This window comes from Mustela nigripes, chromosome 4 (assembly GCF_022355385.1).
Source record: "Mustela nigripes isolate SB6536 chromosome 4, MUSNIG.SB6536, whole genome shotgun sequence".
NCBI classification, from domain to species: domain Eukaryota; kingdom Metazoa; phylum Chordata; class Mammalia; order Carnivora; family Mustelidae; genus Mustela; species Mustela nigripes.
Window position 1 is genome coordinate 168,197,691 of NC_081560.1, and position 21,038 is coordinate 168,218,728.

The window sequence follows — 21,038 nt, forward strand, 5'->3', positions numbered from 1 at the left end:
TCATGTTGTCTTACTTGGTCTTTCTCTCTTTCTCTTTCTCTTGATCTCTCTCAAATAAATAAATAAAATCTTAAAAAAATAAAATAGTGATTGAGTACCAGGGAGTGGGCACTAGGGACTTAGGAGGTCCCTTGTGCTCACAGTGTTTTATCTAATTTCCTTCTTGAGCCCTTTTCCTAATCACCATCTCCCTCCCCAAGCTTCTCCTCCTCTAACTCTCTAGGAGAGGAGTTTTTCAGAAACAAAATGATGTGCTGCATCATTTTGCCTGTTATTTTCTAATGGTTCAGGTGTTGGGCTTTATCCCTTGGCTTTCAGGACTCACTCATGCCCTGATTTCTAGTTATTTAAGGAGAGATGATCTTGCCGCCCCAAGACCATATGCTTCTTTCAGACTGCTATCCTGTAGGTGCCTAGAATAGGGGATCCATAGGCTGCTAGACCTTTGGGAAGCTGAATGCTTACTTCAGGCACATGTTTTCACTCAGGCAGATTTTGCAGGACTTCAGTGACACATTTGCATCCTTAGAGCATAGATCTGCATTTTGGAAGCAACCGAAAGCCGTTTGGAGCTTGGTCAGATGCACAGAAGGTTGGAGATGGCAGGAGCTTTTGAGATCATTGATTCCAACCCTCTCATTTTATAAAAGAGAAGAGTGATCAAACTGTGAAGCGTTATTCTGGGTTGGAAACAAGAAGTGTCTGTAACAAGATTCTGGAAACCCAATAGACCAGAACTTATGGTGCTGGCTGAATGCTTTAGTTTGAGCCACTAGAGACACATGTTGCTGCCAGTCCTAGTGTTTGTTAATGTGCTGGGAAACACTCCGTTCCTAATCAGGGCGCTGGCTCCTCTCTGCATCTTGACTTGTCCAGTTGAGTACTACCTTTCCCCCATGGGAGAAACTCATCTCAGCAAAGATACCGACTTCCAGCGATCGGAGCGAACATGGGCCTGACGAATGAATGTTGAAGGGGATAGGCTGTGGCGGCTGGCTTCCAGAGCCCAAACCCCTGCAGGCTGCTGCAGGAATTGGCAGTGAAGGTCTTTTGGTAAAAACCACTGTCCTCTCTTTCCAGCCGCACTTTTGGCCTGGGCTTCTGCAGCTTCCCTGTTCCCGAGACCCCAGATCCAGGTGTTCAGGATAAAACGTTTTTCTGTTCAATCAATTGCTCAGGCTGTAGGAAGTACCTGCTTTCATTTCATGAAGTCATTCTTTGTTTTTGAGAAGGGCAATAGGGAATGGTGGGAAGATGGCCTTAGGAAGGAGTGGGAGGATTCCAGGGAACTCAGCTGGTTCTTGCACTCTGCATTATGCAGATTTCTCATTTTACACAGAGGGTCACCAACGACTCTGCCTGGTGGCAGTTGTTATGCCAGCATTAGAGATGGGGAAACCGAGGCCCAGAGAGACAAGGCAATGTGCACATTGTCATAAGTGGAGTGAGTGGGAGAACAAGGCCTCTGACCAAATTTTGACTCTAGATTTTTCCTTTCCTCTTTAATACCTGTAATGCCTCCTAGTAAGCAATGCCTTTGGAGATCCCCTGAAAGGCTAAGTCAGTGAACCCCCTACCTCGTGAGACTTTGTGAAGCCTATGCTCCCTTACCACAGCTTAAGTAACTAGCCTAGCACTCGTGTAGAGCCCAGGGGATTTGGGATGGGTTGACCTTGATTGCCATTCCGACACTGTTGTTTACTGAGTCCCTTCACCTCTGAGTCTCTATTTCCTCACTTTATGACAAAGATAAAAGACAAAGGAACTTCTTGAGAACTGAATGAAATCTTTCAAGGGAAAATGTTTTGCATAAGGCCACATGCACAGACATTTAGAACCTAAATGCCACAGTGACTTAAGGTGGTACTCTTCTGAGAAATCAACCACTGAGCCCAAGTGTGTGCCAGAGGCTTGGTCTGTGACCTCAAGAAGCTTCTAGTTTGGATGGGGACATATACAGTGAAATCTAGAGGGTAGAAACCAGGAGGTGCTATCGTGACCCCAAAGCAGCAGAACCTCAGAGAAGGGAAAGATCACAGGGCATAGCGGAAGGGAAAGCTTTATGCAGGAGGCTGGAGCTAAACTTGAAAGGGTCTAGGGAAGAAGAATGTGTGAAGAGGAGATTTTCAAGAAGTCCATGGCTTTAGTTTAAAAAACAAAACACCCCAAACCATCTTTTTCTGTGTTGTGGTCCCTTTTGGGACACTGCCGTCCTTTGGCATAGGGCCGTGGCTCTCCAAGGGTGACCATGGAGTCCCTGGGGGATGTCTGTGACCCTTCCAGGGGATTAATGACATCAAACTCTTTTCTAATAATAAAATATGATTTGCCTTTAATTTATTCTCATTTTCTCAGTGGTGTGCTGTGGGATTTCCTAGAAGCTGTGTGATACCATAACAGATTAAATGCAGACAAAAATAGGAGAATCCAGTTGCCTTCCAGTAAGCCAAATATTGAGGAGTTTTGAAAAAAAAAAAAAAAGTGTAAAATGCCACTCTTCTCCCCTAAATCGTTTTTGTTTTGGAAACTGTAGTTGTTTTCCATAAAAATGTGGTATTTCTATTGAATCGTTTTTATTTTAGAGTGAGTTAATAAGTGTAAAGTTTTATCAGATGTCATTTCTAATACAGTACATATTGATATAATGTGTGAATTAAATCTCCTTGGGTCTACTCCTCAACAGTGTTTAAAAGTCTGAAGGAATGTCATAATCATTGGAGAGCAGTTGTTAAGGACATGGTATTCTGGCATAAAGATGCAGACAAGGTCTCATATTTTCACAGTCCTTTGGTGTCAAGATGTAGGTTCTCTAGTATCTTAGAACATGTATGTTTGGAAAATTTAAAATGGTAATGCCCAGTGTTGGCAACTATGCGGTGAAACTGTCCTCCCATATATTATTAGGGGAAGTGCAGATTGGCCAAAATGTTTCTAAAGGGCAGTTTATAACAAGAACCTTAATGATAATTTGTACCCTTTGAACTAATAATTGCATTTACATGAATCTATTCTAAGGAAACAAATAAAGATGCACACAAGGATTTATGTACAAGGATACACACTAAAGTTCTATAATGTAAAATAGTTGGCCAGAAACTGACCAACTGGCCAAGAAGAGAGTCAACATAAATTTTGATACATTTATATATTAGAATGTTGTGAGGCCTTTAAAATGATTTTTGAAGAATAGTTAACAGCATGGGGAAATAGCTTAAATTATTATGGTAAATGAAAAAGGAGGGCACCAAACTATGTGCAAAGAATGACCCCCGATTTTTATAAATGTACATGTGCACGTAAGCTACAGAAAAAAGCACATCAGATGTTCACTGAGGTTTTCTCTGTAGAGTGTAGCTATAATTGATATCTATGTTATGCATTATTCTTTTCCATATTTTATATTCTACCATAAATTTTCAGTACTTTTAATTGCATAATCTTTATGCAACATAATTGCTTGCATGTCACAAGGACCCGACCTGCTGCATGTATTTTTTTTTTAATTTTTAAAATTTATTTTCAGCATAACAGTATTCATTATTTTTGCACCACACCCAGTCCTCCATGCAATTCCTGCCCTCTCTAATACCCACCACCTGGTTCCCCCAACCTCCCACCCCCCGCCACTTCAAACAATCTGAATTGTTTTTCAGAGTCCATAGTCTCTAATGGTTCACCATCCCTTCCAATTTCCCCCAACTCCCTTCTCCTCTCTAACTCCCCTTGTCCTCCATCCTATTTGTTATGCTCCCTCAAGAAATTAAAAATAAAGCTTCCCTATGACCCTGCAATTGCTGCATGTATTTTTAAAGGGAAATGGTAAATATCTACTCTCCAGACAGAGATGCCTTGCTAAAACTGTCCAGCACCTTCTAGTTCATGCCTCATTATTTTTTTCCCCAGGAAAACTTAGTAAAAAAAAAAAAAAAAAAAAAAAAAGAAGTTGATTCTGTTTTCCCTAGACTTTAATTTGCAAGTGTTGGCCACCTCCTGGAGGCTATCTCTGATGTTGTATAGCAACCCCTCCATCTTCCCATGTGCCTTTTGCTAGCTTACTGCAGATTTGGTGGGAATGGGATGGCACTTGCCCATTGGCTGGTGACTAACTTGGCTGCTGTTTGCTCAAAGCTGTACGGGACAGATTCTCCTCCAGTGATCATTGCTCTACCGAGGGGTCTCCTAACGACTGACAGCAAAGTGAGCTGTGTGATATTAGGACTATTTAAGCTTCACAGTAATCCTGGGAAGGCAATATTTATATTCTCATTGAGTGGATAGGAAACACAAGACTTATGTAATTAGCCTGAGGTTCCACAGGATGGATTTGAAACCAAATCTGCTTGACTCTGAAATGAATCCTCTTATGATTATGTTGGGCTGTCTTTTTGAATGCAAATGATTATCTGTAATAGGGTTCCTCTACAGATGAGTCACCATTTACTAACTACATTGTAACTGCTCAGTAACAAATCACTTTATTGCTGTTGTTTTTACTTATATGAGTGATACATGGATACCTTTTTATTTCAAAACATTGCAACGTTACAAAAAGACTCCTGTCCCAGTACCCAAGGACCCCATCCTAGTCTTTTATTACTTCTATTACCAGAGTTAACTTCTATTACCAGTTATTTGTATTTTACTCTAGCATTTTTAAAATGCACTGTGTACACACTTATAAATTTAATGGAAATCTATTGTTTTGTTTTGTTTTGTCTGGGTGTACCATTTGTGTATTTAATATATTATTCTTCAGTAGCCCTTTGCATGTAGTCATATATATTGGGGACTTTTCTAGGTCAATCACTTTCAGTTCTGCTATATTCCTTAATGTCATTATATTGTGTGTGTGTGTGTGTGTGTGTGTTGTGAAACACGCTATATCTTCATGAGTCTTTCTCCTAATGATTGTCATTTCATTATAGTCCCATGAACAAAGGTGCAGTGAATAATGAACTGTCATTGTGGGGGGTCTGCTCCTGCTTTTTCTTTTTTTCTGGAGGACTTCTTTCCTTTCCTTACCTGTATGACATAAACAGGCCTCTTGGCTGATAGGATTGAGATTGTCCTTTTGAATCCTCAGAATAACACCCCGGCAACCTTAGTGTCTGAACTGAGGTTCTTTAGTGAGAACCAAAGTGCTCACACAGTGAGAAAGACCAAGGATCTGAGCGTATGGCCAACCTCACACTCTTCAACCTTCCTTCCTAGATCTGTGTGGGGATGGCGCTGCTGTTGGGTCTCCATTTTATCTGGTATAAACCATGAATTCTGCATGATCTGGTCTTCAGGGTCAGCTAACCCTCAATTTTCTGTATTTGAAGCCTAGTGGTGGCTTCACTGAAATAGCCGGGGCAGAAGGACATAAAGATGAATTAATTATTCTGTGTCATTGTGCCTCTCTCTGAGACTGGATAATGCAGCTGAGGAGTCAGATAACACGAAGAGGTCACTGAGAGCTTTGTGAGCTTTTGCCTTGGCATCAGCCTGCCTGTGATTTTTTTTAAAACAGAGGATGGGACCAATACCCACTTGGAGAATGAAGCTATTTAAATCACTTGCTCTTGGCTTGAGGCCTGAAATTAGTTATATGACTAGTTACTTGTGGTCAGGCTGGGCTCCTGCCATTGCAAAGATACAAATTAATATGGCTTGGAGCATGGGCCTTAAGATGAGAAGTGGAATAGGCCAGAGGGGTGCCTCCCTAGCTTTCCCATTTAAATCATAAAGACTCTCTGGGCAGCCATTGGTCTGGAGCTGTGCCGTGGAAACTCCCGACCTTGACCCTAGAATGCTCTGTGGTTCACCACACACCAGAGCCCCTAATTAATTGCCTGTGGCTTTTGATTGTTGACTCTCCTCAGGGTAGTTCACTGGAACATACTCAAGGGGAATGGCTGGTGGGTGCTTCTCCGAGGCATGGCAGTCTGAAGCTTGGTTCTGTCTTCTGATTTCCCAGACTGCTGGGCCAGCTTGTCCTTTCATGGTAGCAAATTGAAACTGTGGCCAAAGATTCTTTAATGCTTTACTGGCCATTCATACGCCTTAACCCTCCTTAGTGTAAGGAGTGTGAATCAGAGAAAAGAAAACAAGTTGATTGCCCTTGAGGAAAATACAATCTGGGGCATTGATAAAAATGACAGTCATAAGCATTTATGGAAAAAGGGCTTTTATCAGATCCTAGACTAGGTATCTCCCTTCTCTTCATTGACACAGCAACCGCTGTATTGTCTGAGCGGAGCTTTAGGGGAGCAGAACACAGCGAGTTCTTCCAGCTCTGTGCCTAGTGTCTTTGCCTCTATCCTGTCTCTCTTGTTTTCTCTCTCTGCACATTCAGAGACTCAAAATTCATTCCATTTGTTATTTTTCTTTTAAGGAGCTTTTAGCAATTGCTGAAAAGAAAATTTGCCCATTTGGAGAATAAATAGGGAACTTTGAGGTGCCATTGATATAAATGAAGAGGAGGGTGTGGGCTGAAATTGTAGGAAAAATCCCCAGCATGTAATCAGCATCAGGAGAGCTGAGTGTCAGAAAAGGGGCGAAGTCTGGATAGTTGCCAGCTGTCCACTCACTGGGAGAGTGGAAATGGAAGATAGGCGGGGCAGACCATGAAGGCCTGAACGCGGGGCTCAGGCAGGCATTCGGACCCGATGGAGCAGCTGGGCTGGGAAGGGTGAGTTAGGGTATCAGTGGTCCTGGCTGGAATCTTGGGAAGATGTCTCAGAGACAGAAACGTGGTAGAAGTCAGGCTGGTGGTGGGGATGGTATGGGCTGATACTTTGATCAGCTGCAGCAGAGGCTGTGGAATTACATACCACCTGGGAATAACGCACTGCGTGCCCTTGTAAATTCAGTCGTATGGGCACGCAGCCACACCCACGCGTGGACTTGCTGTGTTTGGCTGTTTTGGCGCTGAAGGGCAGAGTTGAGTGGTTCTGACAGAGATCATGGAACCCTAAAATATTCACTCTCTGGCCCTTTTACAGAAAAACTTTGCTAACCTGAGCTGGAGTGACTTGTAATTATCCGAGAGGGGAAGCAAAGCCCAGTGATTGGCACACGGCAGTGGCCACAATGGATAATAGATAAGTGTTAAGAAATGAATAAAACAAAATGAACTTGCTAACAGGAAAAGGAACACTCAAGCGTGTGATCGCTGAATTTGGATGACCTCACAGAGAAAGGAGTCCATGGAGGAGAAAAGAGATGGAGAAGAGAATCCAGGAGTGAAAGACTTGTGGTCTCCCCACAACTTTGTTTTACAGAATCTGGGGCAAGGGTTGCAGGTGGCAGGAGAAAGGAGCAGAGGAGCTGGGTGGTAAACTGGGGAAGGCGGCTGCCTGAGTGAGGAAAGCGGTGTGCCCACTGGATCCTGAACATCTGGCGGGCCAGTAAGAACTGGCAGAGTGCCTTCCAGAGTCCTCTTACCTCTGGCAGGAACGTGGCATTGGAACCGGAGGTGTTGAGTGGCAGCTCGGCTCTCCCGGGAAGCTGACTTGGCTGCGTTGGCTGAAAGTTTTTCTTTTCTGTTCTTTTACTTTTAAAATAGCAGCCCATATGCTTGTTGCCACCAGCCTCTCCCCCAGAAGCTCACTAGAGGAGTGGGAGCTTGCTGGGTGGATGAAAGTATACCGTATTCTCAACTCAGCTCTGGAAGTTGTCCTGGAGAGAGTGGCCCAGGTGAACAACTGGGGTTCTGGGAGATGATGCTGGCTCACACGGAGCTCTTCTGGAGGACTATCAGGATAGGACAAGAGACCCTGCATAGTCGAGGGACTCCGACCGGGAGTCTGGTCTGGACACAGACCCGACTATGTCTGAGAAGTTAAAGACAGAGGGCATCCAGCCTGCCGGGCAGCACTGGGTACCTGGGGGGTGGCATGAGTGGTTGGCAGCAGGAGGCCCTGCTAGATAACAGGCAGATCCCTGGGTGGCTGAGAGAGCCATGGAGTGGGGGACCCGCTGTGATACAAATGGGAAAACCAGGGTTAGCGTTAGTGGAGCCAGGATTCAGGGCCCCGGATGCTAATTCAGTTCAGATGCTCTTGAATTAGAACTCTGGAGTCAGAGATAGATGGGACGAGACTTGTCAGAAGCTCTGGACTTAGGCCCTGGGAATAAAGAAGGACTTAGTTGTTGGAGCTGGAGAGTAGGTGATGATCTGCAGCCTTCTTGGAGAAAATTTTGCCAATAACCAGCAAAATAGAAGTTATGCATAGAGTATGTCACAGTAATTGCACATCAGGATGTCTGCCCTGAAACTTTTCTTCATGAATATGTGAGAAGCCATGGACAAGAATGTTCATTGAAACATTACTTACTCTCACAAATTTTAAAGGAGAAAAAACCCAAAATATTTGTATTAGTGGTTGAAAGGATAGACAGTGGTTTATTCATAAGCTATACTCCTCTATATCAGTTAAAAATAGATGAATTTGGTGCACCTGGGTAGTTCAGTTGGTTAAGTATCTGACTTCTGATTTCAGCTCAGGTCAAGATCTCAGGGTTGTGAGATCGAGCCCTGTTTTGGGGGCTTGGGATTCTCTATTTCCTTCTGCCTCTGCCCCTTCCCCTGCTTTCATGCTTTCTCTCTCTCTCAAACAAATAGATATATTTTTTAAAAGGATGGATTATGGCTAGGTGTGTCAGCATGGATAAGTCCCAAAACTTGAATGTTGGGCAAAATAATCAAGCTGCAGGACATACATCCTGTATAAGGCTTATGTAAATGTGAAAAGCTCCAAAATATCCTGTTTATGAACACAAATATCTGTTAAATCTAGTAGTGGGCACATGATTGACCTCCCATTGTATTTTCCTGTGTGCTGGAGATAATTCATTAAAAAGACAGGAAGAAAGCAGGAAAACATAGTGGAAGAGTCGGTTGGACTTGGATAACCTGAGCCAAGGCATAGAAGCCGAAAGCCTGTGGCCTTGCGCCTCTCACCTGTTGCCTTCCAGGTCAGCTGTGTGTTCGGAGCAATTCAAAATGGTAACTGATATGGCACCAGGCTCATGGCAGGGGCTCGCTGCATACGTTTTATGTTTCCAGCTTTCTGGACATTTCAGTATTGGGACCCTAGTGTCAAGATTTGAGAGGCTCGCTTTGTGATAGGAGAAAGCCTGTTTCCTCCAAGTAACCCCACTGGAGGGTCTGGAGTGACAAGGTGGATGATGGTTGGCTTTCTTGTGACAGTAAGTTCAGCAGGTGCAGCTGTCTCTGGCAATGGGGCGGAGGCCTCTTGGCAGGCTGCCCCTCCCCCAAGGCAAAGGGGCCCCCAGAGCTCTGTGGTCAGTGTGTGTAGCATCCATGCTGGGAAGGACAGAGTCCAGGGCACCTTTCGTGCCACAGGTGTCGTGGCTTCTTGAGGTGTCTTCAGTGAGTGAGCCCTTTTTGGTCAGCTTGAATGAGCAGAGGAAGCTAACATGTGGAGAATCCTTTGTAGGAAATTCCCTGCACTGGGAGAAGCAGCCACTCGTAGGGAAGAGTGGAGTGGCTGTGAATCTTCAGGGCAGCCTGCGGAAAGAGACCATGTGTGGTGCTAAGCTGACTACCTTTGAGGAGGCTTATTTAGATTCTGGGAGGAAGTTTGTTGTGACATCAGTCATGCAGGGAGCCCTGAGAATTTAGCTCTTTATAAAAGTAAGATGTTTGCTCTGTACAGAGTGAGGAAATGTGCTGCTTGGAGAACAGCTTAGCTCCCTGTTGGTGGCATAAGGATATTTGAGGTCCAGATGGGCCCCATGATTTTAGGAATTAAACCTCTTGTGTTCATGATGGAGAAGGGCTTGACAGACTCTCTTCTTGGCCAAACTCTAGTTAGGACCCTCTGAGCTCTTTGTCAAGTAGGCTCTGCCCTTGGGTGAGTCCCAAGGGTTGTCCCAAGAATCCTAAGTCAGTCTAGCCAGAATCCCCTGCCCTTGATTTCTGACTGATCTCCTCATCCCCTACCTGCCCTGGGTGGTATCTCATCACACTGGCCTGCCTTCAGTAAGGATCCGGTCAGGTCCGTTTATAAAGGAATTACTCTACCCTCTAGTAGTGGTCCATCTACTCACCCCACCATTCTCTTTGGCTATAAATTCCCTGCTTTTCCTTGTTTTCAGTTAAAAACCCGATTGTGGTGGTCTCTCTACGTACTGCCTTTGTCCCATATGAAGTCTGCCTTATCATTTTAACAGGTGTCGGGGTAACTTTTTTCTTTAACAGGTGTGAGGAATTGGCTTATCCAGGGTAGCACTTTGCGTATGTTTCAGAGTCAGGATTCCTAGACTCCAAGTTCAATGTTCTTTCTCCATACCATGCTATCTTTATGCCTTCAAGAGTGCAGAATCAAGAAGGGATTCATCCTGTAAAACGTTTTATTTGGATTAATAAAAGTATGCAGCTGACTGCCTTTAGAGATTAGGCTCTCTCCTTCCCTGCCCTGGAGAGGATAGGAGATTGGAGTGATTGGTCACTTAACCTTGATGCTAGTGTGAGTGAACGGTAGATCCTTCTCTGGGGCCAGAAGCTGCTAGACCTTTCCTTGTGTTCTAGCAACCAGCTAGATGAAGTGTGTTTTCTAGGTGTGGCTGTGTGTCGAATGGCCAGTAGAATTTAGCAGCTGGTCAAGAACTTGACCAACCAAGACCAAGGATGACCATTCATTCATTCTTACAAATGAGGACAAAGCAAAGTGGAATAATACACAAACCAGTACATTCAGTGCTTGCTTTGCATGAAACGTGATACAAGGCATTGGAGCTGTTAGAAGGAATGTTTCTTGCCCTTAGGGAGCTATAGTCAAGGAGGAGATCCCAGAATAAAAATAGTATGACTGAAGCAATTGGATGAACGCTAACATAGGAACACATACAAGGTGGTATGGGAATGGACAGGAAATCACGATTAATCCCTGTGGGGAAGCTGGAAGGAGGGTGATATTGGTGGTGTCAGAGGTTGGAGAGAGATGTCCCAAGCAGAGAAAGTAGCACAGGGTTAGTTCAGGTAATGGGAATGATATTAGTAGAAATGGAGGGAGTGAAAACATAGGACATTCAGGAAATTTGGGTGAGGCTGGAGAGAAAGGGGCAGGGAACAGGTGGCTGGAGAGGAGTCTAGTGAGGAAGACTGAAGCCATATTTGACAAGACTAAGCTTGGAAGCTACAACCTCATTGTGTGTAGGCAGCGGTAATTACTACAAGGATGAGGTGGAGAGACCCGGAGGTTGAAATACAGCCTGATGACAGCATGGGGGAAGGAGGGAGGGGGAGAAGGCTGGAAGAAGAGCGTACAGTTGGGGAACTATTGCAAAAATTCATGATGCATGAGCCATAGCATTGGCATGAAGATGGAAAGACCAGGGGTCCAAGTTATTTAGGAGATAGAATCATTAGGACTTGAAGACTGAGCTGGGTTTGAGAGATAAAGGCAACAAGAAAGATTGGGAGTGATTCCCTGTGCTTAAAGGTAGACAGGATACTGAAGATAAGTCAGCTTTGGGGGGGAATGGTTATAAAAGTTACCATAGACACTGACCATGTGGAGCCAGTAGCCTAGGGAGGGATTTGAAATACTGATGTTTGTTTATTCAGTAAACATGCCAAGTGTGTATGATGTGTACAACCTGGTTCTTTACATTTTGGGGAAAAGAGAAGTGCATGTCCTTTTAATTTTCATATATATTTTTTAGCATTTCATTATATCTCCATCCTGTCAGGAGGTTTCCCACGTGTCATATTTTTGCATCCTTAATGAATGCCTTGTGAGATCAAATCTCCCTGATTTTTTCAGTTCAGAAACCTGAGGTTCTAGGAGATTAAGTAACTTGCATGTGGTCATGCAACCAGAGAGCTGCGGATCTAGCAATGAAATAGAGATTTTGTGGGGCACCTGGGTAGCTCAGTTGGTTAAGCATCTGCCTTAGGCTCAGGTCATGATCCCAGGCTGTTGGGATTGAGTCCCACATCAGGCTCCCTGCTCAGGGTAAGGTCTGCTTCTCCCTCTCCCTCTCTCTCTATCTTTCTTGTGCTTTCTCCCCCCACCTCTCTTTCTCTCCCTAATAAATAAATAAAATCTTAAAAAAAAAAAAAAAGATTTTTCTGTAACCAAATTTCCTATTCTTTCATCTCACCATAGCACTCTCTGTGCTCCCTTGTCCTTCAGGAGCTGATATTGTCCTATGGAGACCAGAACTTACAGAAACTAATCACAATGGTATCAAAGAGCCAAAAGGAGGCATATGCAGTGTGCTTTGGGCATACCATGGGCTGGGAAGCTTGTTTCAGGGCAGAGAAGGGGTGAGGGTGACTGGGAAGAGGGCTAGTGAAGCCTTCACAGGGGTAAGGGTGGGCATCTCAGCTGGTGTGGGGACATGGAGTTTGCTCAATCAGAGGGGGTAGGGCTAATTTTTAAAGGCCATCACACGTTATGAGCCTTGACTGCTAGGCTTGTGAAACTGATCTGTGGGCCTGAGCAGGCAGGTGGGGGAAGAACCCGGGAAGGGGGAGGAACGGGCAGGTGGTTATTGGGGAAGCACCCAGCCAGAGCCAGACACTGGGATCTGAGGCAGCACACAGGCTCCCATGAGGTCAGGTGACCACAGGGAAACTAAACTGACCTCAGACTTTCGAAAGCCTGGGTGGGAGACGTTTCGTGACCTAACCAAAGAAGGCTATGGAAGAAAGACAGGGCGCCGAGCTGATGATACTGGTGGTTTGAAAGGGGAGGACGGGACGTGTGGAGTCGGGTTGGGGAGTGAGGCACAAAGCGTGGCGGCGAGGCGGGGCCTCCCTGTAGCCACCTGCTCTCCTTCCTCCACCGTGGAAAGGTGGGCTGGAGTGGAAGGAGCCTATGGTTTGGCCTGCCTTTGCTCTCCGAGTCCTGACTTGTGGTTTTGGTTCAAAGTCAGAACCCTGGAAACTGGGCCCAAAGGACAAGCCGGTAGCCAGCAGGATGGTTGGAATGATAAACTGTTGGCAGCACTTCCACAACACCTGCTTTGACCCTGACACACCACAGCTCCTATGTAAAGCCTCCCACCGCCTCCTTGCTGTGGCCCCGTGCTGCCGCTGCACCCTCCAGCCTCCTGCAAATGGGGCTTTCTTCCACCCGGAGCATTCCCCAGCCTCGGGCTCTGTGGAGGTGGTATGAGGTTGGCTGGACTCCGGTGACCTCAGGAGACAGTCTAGCCTCTCCCACAGCTCCCGGCTGGAACTTGCGTCCGTCTGCAGCAGCACGTGGAGGACCCTGGGCTGAACCTGGGGGCAGGCAGGCCCTGGCGGCAGCTTTCACAGACAGCTTCACACAGGGCAGAAAAGTAGGTCTCTGAGAAAGGCAGGGAGCAAAGGGGAGTGAGGTTAGGTAGTAAGCAGATGCACTAGTCTAATTGCTCTTCTGAAATTAATGGGGTCTTTTATCTCTGAATCACTCCTGTGATTTGGGGAAAAAAGGTACAAGTTGAAGGAGAACTTGGCTCCCCTCTGAACATAATCCACCATTTGGTAAAACAGTCTCTTCCTTTCTTTCTCTCTTACCTGCAGATCAACGGATTATGGCACCACCTATGAGAAGCTGAATGACAAAGTAGGATTGAAGACTGTCCTCAGTTACCTCTACGTCAATCCCACCAACAAAAGGAAGGTAAGACTAGGGGTCAGCCGTGCTGAGCAATCCCCATGGGGTAGCAGGGCTGCCAGGGACCAGGCATGAAGAAGAAAACCAGTAGGCGTGGAATCTGTTAGAGAGTTCCTGCTTTCTGGGCCAGGAACATCACAGATGATCCTTGTAGCTCTAACTGCCTCGACACTGGCAGTAGCACTAATAATAATAATTTCAACAACAACAGTAAAATGATGTAGCTAGTAAGGTGTTCTCTGTGCCAGAGATGCCTTATCTCATTTATCCTCACAGTGAATCTGTGCGCTAGAAGTCACTATTGTCCCCATTTTATGGATGAAGAAACCGAAGGTCTGAGAGATTATGTAGTTTTCTGGCCTAAAGGCAGACAATGGTAAGTAATAGCTCTGTGATTTGAGAGTGGCTCTGCTTGTCTCTGCAGTTGAGTTCTTCCAGCCTCCCTTGTGCTGGTCTGTTTTCAGAGAACCCCTTGTAAACAGAGGTCTGTTTCTGCCATGGGAAGGATAGGGAGTTCTTGGATTCACCAGCTTGATCTAGAGCTACCGTTGGGCACGGAGAGCAAACCGGCTGCTGGCTCCTCTGCTGTCTGACTTTCCAGTTGACTTAATAGCCAGGAGGTGGAGGAAGTCATAGAAAACCACCTTGTGGTCATGGAGGCCCCCTGGGAGGAGGGACCTTTGAGTCCCCGGAACGACGGATGGTTTTAGAAAATAAATACTGTGTAATATCTTGGTTCTGGGATGGGTGATCTTTCTGCAGCCAGAAAGGCACTGCTGTTTAGAAACTTAGGTAGGCCTAGCCCCTAGAAACACACCAGGAATCTAAAAGGCCATTTTAGTGTTTCTCAAAGTCTAACAGTGGCACTCCTTAGCTTTCCTCTTGCAATCTGATTTGCATTTCCCTGTAGGTGTCTACCCCCCCCCCATTTTTTGTGAGAACAAGTGCAGGGGTGGGCTTCAACCCACTGTTTAGATGTACCTGACCTCTGAGTCCAACCCGGTAGAGGCCAAGCTGGGATGATGATGATTTATGCCGCTCAGAGCAGAACAGCTTTGAATCAGGCCCATAGCAGGAGTGCCATGCCCCACTGTCTTCTCCCTCCCACGTCTGTCACCCCTAATCCCCAGCAAAGGGAGGAAGCAGAATGGATGACTTGTGGTTCAGCGTTGATGATTGGATGCCCAGTGATCTAGCTAGGAGGCTCCAGACCTGAGACTCTGCCCACCAGTCAAGAGCCAAAACCCAGGTGATCATCACGTTGGCTGTTGGGACACTTGTTACTCAGTGGAGTAGTTTCTGTTTGCTTTGCCCTGAAGTACTGTCATCTCCATAGTTTTCAGTATTGTCATGTGACTTGTTGGATGTCAGAGCAGGAAGGAATCATAGATTTGTATCTGTAAGAGCAGTTCTTATTCAATGCAAAAGTGAGTAAAGCTCTAGATGTCTTCTCTGGAAACATACCCCTGCCCACAAACTGGAAGTTTAGCAGTTTGTGAACAGCTGGAACCCCACTCACGGACCCAGGATGTCCATGAAGTCTCAGTTAAGAATCCGTTATCTGTACCAGTAACCTTGTTTTACGGAGGAGAAAACAGAAGCCAAAATAGCCCACAGAGCTGGGTGAGAGGTCAGGACTCTGGAATCTCAGTCTAGATTTCTTTGCTGCAGACCACAATCGGCACATTTGCCTCCTATACAATCACAGCCTAGTAGTTCACAGTGTACAGTCTAGCCCTGTCTTGGAAGCTTGAGGAAGTTGCTTCTTGACCCAGAGGAAAGCTAGGTGCCATGTCCATGATGGACCCTTGATAAACCTGGACTGAATGTAATCAACAATGGTCTGTCTCAGTTCTTCCTCTGCCCTGCCCCCTTCATTACGAAGGAAGCTGAAGTCTGCAGAGGACAGATGTCACCGGTGTCACTCAGCTGGTTGGTGGTGATGTTGCCAGTTGGTCTCATGACTCTCAGTATAAAGCTTTTTCCATTCTACACAAGTGACTTGGGGTCAGATGGAACCATGTCTTGGGGTGTATGCCCTGTGGGAAAAGCAGGTTTTTGACCTATGGCAGAAGCCCTTCAGCATGGTTTTTGACTTTGGACCACAACAAAGTTGATGTTATTTTCTGAGACAGTAGGTCAGCTGTCTTTCTCTGAAGTGGGATGTAAAGGGTCACAACTCTTGGCATCTGTTTTGGTGGTCATCTGTCATGTCTGTTTCCTGTTGAGCTTTTACTCATAATGATGTCACTTTTTTTTTTTTTTTTTTTTTAAATAATGAAGTCTCCTTTGGTCTTTTGCTATTTTTCTCTACCCCTGACTTCTTTATCTTTCTGTGGTATAACCTAGATGTGATTAGAAGTGCAGGAGGGTTGTCTGGGTCGCTCAGTCAGTTTAGCATCTGACTCTTGGTTTCAGATCCTGACCTCAGGGGTCATGAGATCGAGCCCCATGGCAGGCTCCATACTCCATACAGAGTCTGCTTGTTCCTCTCTCTGCACTACCCCCCTGCCCTGTCTCTTTCTAAAATAAATAAATGGAGTCTTAAAAAAAAAAAAAAAGGTGCAGAAACAAAGGGTTGGTTAACACAGATGCTGAGGGTCAGAAAGAATGGAAAGCTGGGATTTAGAGGCCCCTGGTGCAGAAATTCTGTCTCCATTTCTCCCGCCTAGTGGTGATATCCACACCATGGGCTCTCTGGAGCAGTTTCTCTTGGGAATTAATTCCCACTTAACTAAAGTGGAGCCTATTTTGTCTGTCTTTTCTGAGAAACACAATCAAGGCAGTTAACTCTTACTTGGGAGTTGCTGCTACCCAACAAGTTAGACATAAAAGCCTAGACGTTTTCCCACTCCGATTGGGGAAAGACAAAGTACAGGCTATTGCCATGTTGTTGTTGTTGATTTTATATTTTCTTTATTCATTTGACAGACATAGCGAGGGAAGGAACATAAGCAGGGGGAGTGGGAGCAGGAGAAGGAGGCTTCCTGCCAAGCAGGGAGCCTGATGTGGGGCTTGATCCCAGGATCCCGGGATCATGACCTGAGCTGAAGTTGGACGCTTAACGACTGAGCCACCCAGGGGCCCCTATTGCCATTTTTTTTTTCTTTTAAAGATTTTATTTATTGAATATATATAGAGAGATCACAAGTAGGCAGAACAACAGGCAAGAGAGAGAGGGGAAAGCAGGCTCCCTGCTGAGCAGAGATCCTGATGCAGGGCTTGATCCTAGGACCCTGAGATCATGACCTGAGCCGAAGGCAGAGGCTCAGAACCTACTGAGCCACCCAGGCGCCCCTGTTGCCATGGTTTTGTTTATTTTCTTTAATAGTAGAAATTAATTCATAAGGAGACTGTGTGATCCTGAAATGCTTTCTGAATCATCCAAGGAATGATGAAATTAGATTCTGTTTCATTTTATGGTAAATGTGTTTGATTGTCTTCTGAGCCTCTTGGGTGCTGACAGTTCACAGATACTCTACATGATGACTTTTCTTTTAACTGGACTGACTGGTTTACTACAATGACCCTTCTCCAGCTCCTTATGCGAAATGGCAGTTAGATATAAATGAAAATCCTCAGTTTGTTGCTCTATTGCTTAGTGCTCTTGTAATTCAACTTCTATGTTGCCTTCTTAACTATCTCTTAAAGTTTAAACCTGTGGTCTCCAGATCTCGTCTCTGCTTGCATTATGCCAGATCTTCGGCTCCTCCAGCACCCAAATTATCTGTAGCTGCCCATGTTCATTGACAGCCAGTGAAAAATCCAGCAGATTTTCAGTTAATCTTGTGGAAACACTTGCTTTTTCCTTAATGAGTTATTTATTTTAACAGATGGCTACTACTGTCGTTGGAGGCTATGAGAACATCAGAGATCTCTGGCCTCTGGCGAAACAGTAAATTGTGCTTATATTTATATAGTAGCTGGGTTTCTAATGCATTTTTGACAACATAAAATCTTCAAATGCAGATAGCCAGTAAGCCATTAGGTTGAAAATAGAATTGTTAACATGGGTATATGTTAATTAATTGAGCACCTACTATGCTAAGCTATCTTTTAGGAGCTTAATCTATATAACCTCCAGTCCTCCTTGCCACTTTAAAGGCAGGTAAGATTACCCTGTGGCTGTATTACTTGTAAATGATGAGTCTGCAACACATTTCCCGTTGATGAGGGAAATGAATGACAGATTTGTCAGGATACATCCCGCGATGCTGGACTCCCTTACGGCAGTTGAGATTTGCCCTAGCCATACTTACTGATCTTTCCTAAATGAGAGTGTTGATATGAAATGCTGGGAGCTCCCACTGAAGTTGTTCTAGACTCTCCTTTGATGTGGTGGTATCAGTATTATTTTAATGACCTTGACCTGCCCTGACTGTATTTGTTTTTTTTTTTTTTTTTTTTTTTTAAAGATTTTATTTATTTACTTGACAGAGAGAAATCACAAGTAGACGGAGAGGCAGGCAGAGAGAGAGAGAGAGGGAAGCAGGCTCCCTGCCGAGCAGAGAGCCCGATGCGGGACTCGATCCCAGGAGCCTGAGATCATGACCTGAGCCGAAGGCAGCGGCTTAACCCACTGAGCCACCCAGGCGCCCCTGCCCTGACTGTATTTGATGTGAATTCTACATCCCTTCCTGTTTGCCTTTCTCCAGCCGTTGGCTGAATGGTTCATTACCGGGGTGATGTCTGAGCCTGGAACTTTGAACATGAAGAGTAGTGTGTTCGTTTTAGAAGCAGGTGTATATGAGGTTTGTGTCCCCGAGGAGAGGCTCTGCTGCACTGGGGGGGTGGGTCTGAGTTCCCTCTCACAGCTTCTGCTCACAGGAGACAAACATCTCTGGGTTCCTAGAGCTCGTTACTGTCACCCAGGGCCTGCCCTCTGGTCCAGTCAGAATGGCACGTGCCAAGGTCAGGCTTGCATTTAAGGGAACTGTGCTTTGTACAATACAAACATGCTGAGGGCTTTGTGCCCTAGCAAGAGAGGGGTTTGGCTCCTACAGGAGCCTTTTTGGGAACAAATCTCTAGGTGGGGAGGGAAATGCAGGCATGCTATGGCCTAATTGCTTTGGCTCAAAAGTGGCTGCCACCTGCAGATTTGGACAGAGTGCTTTGGAAGTGGCAGAGAGCATAGGAAATTCTGACTGCTAGGGAATTTGGCTCAATTACTGTAGAGTAGAGGTGGGTGTGCCTGCATGCATGGGGGCGGGGGTGGGAGGCTGTACGGTCTGCTACCAGAAGAGGGTAATTAGTTCTTATGGAGCTCCTCACAAGTTCCAAGTATACCCTATTCTAAGTTTCAGTCCTAATCCCCTGAGCCTGGTACTTTTATTCCCATCTGACAGTTGAGGAGACTGAGGCTCAGAGAGCTGAGCCATTTGCTTTTCGTCAAGGAGCTAGCAAGCGCAGCCCAGGATCCCCATTCGCCTCCATCTGCCCACAAAGGACACGCTCTCTGCCCTGGTCTATAGGTTGGCTGCCCGTGCACCGACAGAGCAGGTGCCTGCAGTCAGCACCCTAATCGTGTCAGCTGCTTCAGGCTTTCTGCCCATTAGTAGTAGAGAATTCACCGTTTCTTGGAAGAGGAGGGGAGTGCCAGATCTTCCCTTCCTAATTTACTTACCGTTGCAGAGAAAAATTATTTCCGGGCTCCCCTGCAGAAATACAGTGGGAACCGCCAGTAGGATTTCTCTGGCAAGGACGCCACTTCTGTCCGGCTGTTGAAGAGGCATTGTCAATGTGTTGGATGAGGGTTGTTCCCATAACGTTCTCTTAACTCAGCAGCATAACCCTGAGCTCTGTGACCCACGGGAATACCTTGTAACAAAACAAAACACAGGATTTTAAACTACCTGCCTTCTGTGTTCCCTGACCGTGTCACCTGCGATTGTTGGAGGATGAGGGAAAGTCCACTTTCAGCTCACAGATCGTGAAGCTTCTTACACTAAAACAAAGCAGTTACAATCATAAGAAGGAGGAGAAGGAGGAAAGATAATTTCAGGCCCTTAAGCCGTTAAATGTCTAGCTCTGAGCAAAGTCTTCTTGGGGGTGGGGCGGTGTTTCCTGCTTTGAGAGATGTGCAGTCGGCTGGGGCGGGAACTGCTGGTGAGTGATAGGGCCCGGCGCAGCGCAGACAGTGATCGCCACTCCGGAAAGGGGGTTTCTCCTGATGCGCTCCAGAAGACTGTGGGCTTGGGGGTGCTGTGATGTCACTGTCATCATTTACTCATTTTCTCTGCCTATTTCCGTATGAAAGTTTTATGTTCTGAAATGTTTTAGTGGGGCTAGGGAGTGGAATTTAGAGTGTGGGGCCTGACAGGCTATTCCCAGATCCTTTTCAGTGCCTTGCGTCCAGGTGGCCTTCCGTTGTTCTCCAGCCGAAAAGTTGGTATTTGCAACGTGGCCTTTGGGTCCCAAGTATAAGGATAGTGCTCAGTGGGTGCTCTTACTGAGAGCCGACCACACAGTGACACCTCTGTGGCCTGTGTGACCTATCAGCTGAGTGTGGCTCACAAAGGATTTTTTGCTTTGACTCCAAGGAATCATATAGTAGGTCCTACAATGCAAAGGGACCTTTGAGGTCATTGAAGGGAAAGACCTTTAGAATAGGGATAGAAGGCAGACCTCTGCTTTCTGGTCCTGGTTCTGCCCCTGTGCAACTGTCCGTTCTTGAATAAGCCAGACCCCACTCAGAGCCTCTGTTTCCCTCTGTATAATGGCAAGCTTGGCTCCTGTACTCTTTGAGGTTCTTTCCTGCTCAGTTTGTCCGGATGGCCACCATTCGGACAGTGCCTTTCAGAGGGTTACATCATAATATGTGGTGATGTATGGACTTTGGGTTCATGCCCAGCCAGTCGGGTAGTCCTTGGAAGGTGTGATCTCCATAGCTCTTGGTTTTAAGGACACCTGTTGGCCAATTTTTCTCTTCCATCAGGCTAGAAGCTTCTTTTCTGAAGTTACAGCATCCTTCTCTGTGGCCTAGCAGTGTGCTTCCATCAGCATGAGGTGACGCAGCTTCCCATGAGTGTCCCTGTCCCTGTCAAGGCATGCACATTTCTCCTCTTGCAGGAGAGGGAACTCAAGGTGCTGTCAGAAGTGTGCTGCCAGCCCAGGTGTGAGAACACCATGGGGAGAGTGGGCCGCGGATCAGCTCGGCTGCATCCCAGTTCTTCTTTCATGTCTTCCTGCTTGTTGTGTCCTTAGCCAGGCAGCGCCTCGCTGTGGGCCCTGATTTCTCCCTTCACAAAATCTGCATAATAAACCATGTGTCCAAGAGCAAGTAAGACAAGTCCCTCCTCGTGCAAATAATCACTTCTGTTTCCAAAGGTGACAAGTGTCCGGGATATTAATGGCAGTGGTGTTGCTAATACAATAATGATGACAAGCAGCTAGCATTTTTTTGAACAGTAACAATGTGCC

At 45.9% G+C, this 21,038-nt stretch overlaps 1 protein-coding gene across 2 annotated transcripts in view; it reads left to right on the forward strand.

The window, feature by feature from the left end:
- SORCS3 (sortilin related VPS10 domain containing receptor 3) overlaps positions 1–21,038 on the forward strand; it is a 586,552-nt gene that overhangs the window by 234,796 nt on the left and 330,718 nt on the right. For both annotated transcript variants that reach the window (XM_059398521.1, XM_059398522.1), the window contains exon 3: positions 13,526–13,625. In XM_059398521.1, the coding sequence (XP_059254504.1) occupies positions 13,526–13,625 (100 nt within the window). The remainder of the gene's footprint in view (positions 1–13,525; positions 13,626–21,038) is intronic.